The 5627-nt window shown below is 38.2% G+C and overlaps 1 protein-coding gene across 1 annotated transcript; it reads right to left on the bottom strand.

Moving 5' to 3' along the window:
• Positions 1–1020: 1020 nt before the first annotated feature.
• On the bottom strand, positions 1021–4027 carry LOC138400095 (oxysterol-binding protein-related protein 9-like). Its single transcript, XM_069494894.1, is given in 4 exon segments — positions 1021–1398; positions 1485–1650; positions 2541–2641; positions 3944–4027. Coding segments are annotated over 4 exon segments (729 nt in total).
• Between the last annotated feature and the right edge of the window lie 1600 nt (positions 4028–5627).

The raw sequence follows: 5627 nt of genomic DNA, 5'->3' as shown, positions 1-5627 counted from the left end.
TTTGGGCAATTTTAAAGTAACATTTAGGCTATTTTGATGGGAGGGAGAATAAAAGACTAAACATAAAAATAAAAAATAATATTTTATCATAGAAATAATTGATAAAAAGGAAATAAATTATTAACTCTTACTTTTTTTTGTAGAGTTAGAGAATTGGATTTATAAATGCTTTTCAATGCCTGGAGTTTGGAAAAGGAGCAGACTTTTTGTTTTCAAACTTAAAATTTTTCTCAGGACTGAAGTATAAGTTGTAACTGCCACAGAGGAAAAACAGGAAGCTTTTCCTGCTTTAATTATTCATCTGCTTCAGAAAGTCCAGTATCCCTGAGATGGGAACTATTGTAATAAGAAGGGAGTTAATAGGTTCTCCCAAAGGAAGATCGTTTGTTGCTGAATTATGCCTATTGCCCTGGTTATCAGGTGTGAACCTTGTATTTCTTGATGCTTGGCAGCATCAAGACGTTTCAGTAGTGGTTCATCCTAAACCCAACATTTTCCATTTTCATGAAATAACCTTGTCTTCCACTGGATTTCCTTCTCCTTCCTTTCTTGCACTTCTGCTCTTTGTCTTTATTCAAGCCTGTGCTTTGCTTCAGTTGCTGCATCAATGTCTCTGATTTTTAAGTTGAAAGTGACATCCTCCCAAAGGCAACAGTACTCATACACATTGTGATCTTCCCACTTCCTCACTTTCTTCTTGATTATTGGCAACTTCTTGGTATTTACAAAGATTGTATTTTCACCTGTTGCATATTTTGCATATGGTATACCATTCCTTTTCTCTTCAATTGAGCAAAAAGACTCTTGTCATATGGAGAAAAAAATCTCAGCAGTAATTCTGTGCTTCTCATCCCCATAGAAAAGTTTAGTGTACAAGAGAATATTTTCACTATAGTCCATTTTGGAACAATTAATATTGTATTCTCCTCCTAATTCCACCCAGGGCACTGTGAGGGTAGACCTTCCATAACCATTGGGGAAGGTAAGAATGTAAGCATAGTCTAGATACAAGACACAGCCCTACCCTAGGTTGTATACCCCAATTGACATTCCAGAGAATTTTGATTTGGTCCAGACATGAGCACTGAATTGTATCTTCTTGTTAAAACACTCAGCATAAGAGGCTGTAATTGGTGGATGATGAGAAACCTGCTCAGCCACGAATGTTACACTGTTTTTGGAAACCCGGGGAACTGGTCCTTCTGAAACTAACTCTGTGTTCTTTTCAGTATCATTTGGTAATGTTCAATATCACTGAAAGATTTTGCCCAAAATGGGACTGCATATATTTTTGGCAACTGATCCTTTCCTTCCTGCATGAAAGGCTGAGAGGTGCCATTTCACAACCTGAAACATTCTACCCCTGGGATCCTTCTGGTCACTAATACTCACAAACAGGTCTGGATGTGCAAATACGTCTGAATACATTTCTAAAAGAGATCTTCTTTCAAGAATAAATTTTGGAAGAACTTCCTTGGTAAGATCCATTCCACACCTACACTATAACAAAAGGTGAATGATAACACTCTTGCACTCCTCCAGTGACCCTGACTCCCCATGATCATCTCTATCATCATGTGAATCGAAAAGGTCCGAGGCACTTGTTCCATTGGACATAGAATAATTAAGTGATTCAGTGGGATCTGGGAGCTTCAGAGTATTTCCTGAGCTGCTGTGTGTCAAGACAGAGGCAGATCTAGAAGAATCTATTTGGTGGTTTGGGGATGAGCCACTTGATGGAATTCATCAGTGTCATAGAACTCACCTTCACTGCTAGAATAAGATAAATCTGGGATGGTATTTGGAGATAAGTTGACATGGCTTGAGAAGTTAGATTGCTACTAGATGGTGAAAGGCCACTGCTTGTACTATTTGGTGTTGGAGTTTGATTGATGTTCCAAAATAGCTAACATAGGTCCAACTGGCAGGGAAGATGGATGCTACTCTGACTTACACAATGGAGCAGGTTCTTGAGATAAGACAGTCTTGGAAAGCATCGTGCTGATCACTGGTTCCAAGGGACTAGGTTGATATATTGCATCTGCAGGATTAATAGTACTTTCAGCAACCTGCAGCAATGAAATGCGGTGTTTAATTGATTCTACCATGCTATTTGCTGTCTCTTTGAGAGTTTCAATTTTCTTTCTCTGTTATTCATCTTTGCAGTGTGAATCTTGTCATCAAAAAGGTAAGCATCAGCCTCTGTTAATTTCTTCTCAAAGTCTTGAACACTAGGAACAAATCTTGAATCCAAACCCCCAGGGAGTAGAGGGAAAGAGTAAAAGGGAGCACGACATTCACACCCATGGCAGGACCCTGGGCAGGCAGCAGGGACCCTGGGAACTCAGGGGTGGGGGACAGCCCTCTTCCTAATCCTCGAGGACTACTCACTCTGCAAGTGGCCAGCTAGAGAGCCATTCCCCAAGGTCCCGCCCTCTGTGCCTCCATGGGAGGGAGCCAGGCTATTCCTGAGCACCCATTTTTCTTTCCCCCTGGATTGGATCCCCAGGCTGCAGTGCAGGCAGTACTGACCCCCTTACCTTTGATAGCAGAAATAAGCAACACAATCTTTCAGATTTTCTCCCTTCTTTATTCCTCTTTTCTCCTCTTTTGCCAGGTTTAGGTTTACCAAAGCTAATACCTGGAATTATAAATGTAAGAAAACTACAAAAGTAAAAACTTTGGACACAGATTTGTCAGATATTTATGGTGGTATTGTTAAAAAACAAACAAACAAACAAACAAAAAAAAAACAAAGGACTGAGAAATTTCCACTGTGGCCCTCACATGATCTTTTGTCCTCACAGCTATTTCTCTCCATCCCTTTGTGGGGAGGAAGATCAGACTATGCCACCTCAAAATTTGCCTCTTTGGCATAAGGATTGTTGAGCTGAAGGTAATTAAGAAGAGACAGATATAGGAAAGCTCTCTACCCTCCTTCTATTTTCCTAAAAATAGGACAAATTTACAAAGACAAAAGATATCCTACCCCTCCTCTCTACCACTGAAGACCACTTTAGATCCTTATGGGCCTGGCGACGGCATCAGGGAGAGCTATAGTCAACAAGCTTTCCTAACCAGCGTTTATCTACCATCTATTTGCCTTCCCACAAGGTGCTTTCCCCAGATACTCAAAAGTGCTTTTTCTTTGTCTTGTCACTTCTCTAAAATTAAACTGTTCTTTGTCAAAGATGGCAGATAAGCTGGAATCCAAATCCATCTCTTTAAGAACTCCTCATTCACTGATTATCACCCATGCATATATAAAAATATACATGTTGATAAACTTTTTATCTCTTATCAGTTTATCTTTTTTTACAGGGGTCTATTTCAACCAAGAACTTATGAAGGTTAAGGGAAAAATTATTTTTTCTCCCTTATACCTTGCATATGACTTTACTTCCTACATTGTCCTTCTCACACCACTTGATAAAATTCAAATTGTTAAAACTATGTATGCTAATCTACGAAAATATTCATTTTTCATTCATTAGGAACTATCTTTGCCTAAAGGATTTCGCAAATCAACTGAATTTTACTGACTGTTTCCCTGCTCCAATATCAGTTGTAAAATTTCCACCCAATTTCTTCAGGGAAGAATGTTCTTCCAGAGATGTCTTGTGCCTGGCACTTAAAAGTAAAGACTTATACTAATAATACTCTGGTTGATTCTCTCCCAGAGTGTATTTTCCTAAAGGTGTTTATTGATAAGATAGAACTTTTAGTCAGTGAATATTGCCCTCAAATTTATCCTGGATGGGTTACAGGTGTAACCCCAGGTACTGAATTTCTTGGGTATGTCTCAGAACATGGCTCTAGCAGAGAGGAATCTGAGGGCACTCTCTGCCATCCTATGAGGCAGAAAAAATGAGGACCAACATTGGTTCCACTGTGCTCAGCTGAACATTCCCAAGCAGGGCCTCCATCTGCTTCAGCAGCTAGCCTCATTTTGTTTCTCGGCCCAACCCAAGGCAAGGTCCCTGTAGAGCTGCTGGACGTTTTCTTGGTCCAGGTGCTGGAGGAACATGGTGTGTAAAATACAGAGCAGGTTATCTAGACCTGGGGGCAGAGAGGCTATTCCTGGACTCTTGGCAGGCAGAGCTCCAGCCAGTTCAATGGAATGGCTGGATTCACATCTTTTAAACGTTTTGTCTTAAAGGCTACTGGCATCCAAGCTAGCTGCCTAGTGACCTCTTTAGCAATACAATGCACACTTTTCCTTAACTTAAAGCTTCATCACTTCTTTGAGATAGAGAATCTGTTTCCAATCTATTCTTGTAATCAACAGAAATTTTAACATTACATCTGTCAATGGAAGCAAAGGAATTATTAGATTATTTAAGTTAAAATATGAAAATATGCATTTTGAATAATTTCAAAGATCTATTTTTAAATTATCATTGTTTTGGTAATCCAGGTTTTGTTATTGTTAATATCTCTGAGAAATTTCAACAGATCATCACTAAGTATCTTAATCAGGAATTTTGAATAGCTATTTTGAATATAAAAAAGTCATATTCACTAAGGTAAGCAGATTTTTCTCATTAAAAATTTGAGTGTCTTATTTAAAAACTTGCAACAAACTAATATTTAACATATTTCTTAAAAGTGGACTTGTTTTGTTAGAAAATGAATATTTTATCCAAGTCTCTTACAAATAAATGCTCTCAAATACAGTCTAACACATTGTGCCATGTTAGCTTTATTATTTTCCATGTAAGCCACAAAATAAACACTTTTGTGAGAAGCTCCAACCTGCAGAATTTATGGAGGCTCTTGTCTCTGGGCTTTGGATATGTGATCACTAAATGTTGTGTATCCCTTACATGGAATTATCATGTGAAAAATATAGGTGATTGACATTTGGGCCAACATAGAGTCACATCATGCTTGCTGTATTCCTGCAAAGCAAATCTAAACTCAGATAGACTGAGAGACGAAAGAGAGAGAAAGATGGATGGATAGAGAAAAAGAAAAATAGAAATAGAGAGAAAAGTATATAGGTATATTCTCAGTAAACATTCATATGCCGCAGGTTAACTATTCCATTTCCTGGAATTCATGTTTAACTACTTGAGGACATACAGCCCATTGTACCACTACCATCCCAAAGATATCAACCACGGTCATTTAGTATGCTTCACCCCTTGCGTGGGAGGCAATGGGACAGCTATTTCACCTCTATTTATTTTATAATGTTGCATGTGTGTAGCTAATTATACTGAGTCACATTCTAGGGCCACACAGATTCTACATAGCTTATGGCCCAAATATTGGTTCTCCAGGTCCAGACTAAAGGGAGAGAAAGAAAGAACAAGAAAAAGAGATTTTTAAAAAAGAGCTCAAAGTTTCCTTCTAGTAGCACATCCCACTTCACCCTCCACCAGTAGAGAAAAAATGAGGTTTTATGTCAGAAATTCTATGTCTAAAAGAAGGAATTACATTTCTGGGAATTTCTCCTTGTTTGTATCTACTGTTATTATGAAACAGATTTTATGTTATAGTGTGCAGGAGAATAGGAAAATCCAACTATATAAATAATGATTATCACATAAAATTATTAAATAACTGGGCAAACCATCTAGTAAATTAATCAAAGTTGGCATACTGATAGCTATTATCTTCCA

Source organism: Eulemur rufifrons, chromosome 19 (genome assembly GCF_041146395.1).
Source record: "Eulemur rufifrons isolate Redbay chromosome 19, OSU_ERuf_1, whole genome shotgun sequence".
NCBI classification, from domain to species: Eukaryota; Metazoa; Chordata; class Mammalia; order Primates; family Lemuridae; genus Eulemur; species Eulemur rufifrons.
Note: the sequence above shows the minus strand (reverse complement) of the source record. Positions and strands in the feature narration are given on the sequence as shown.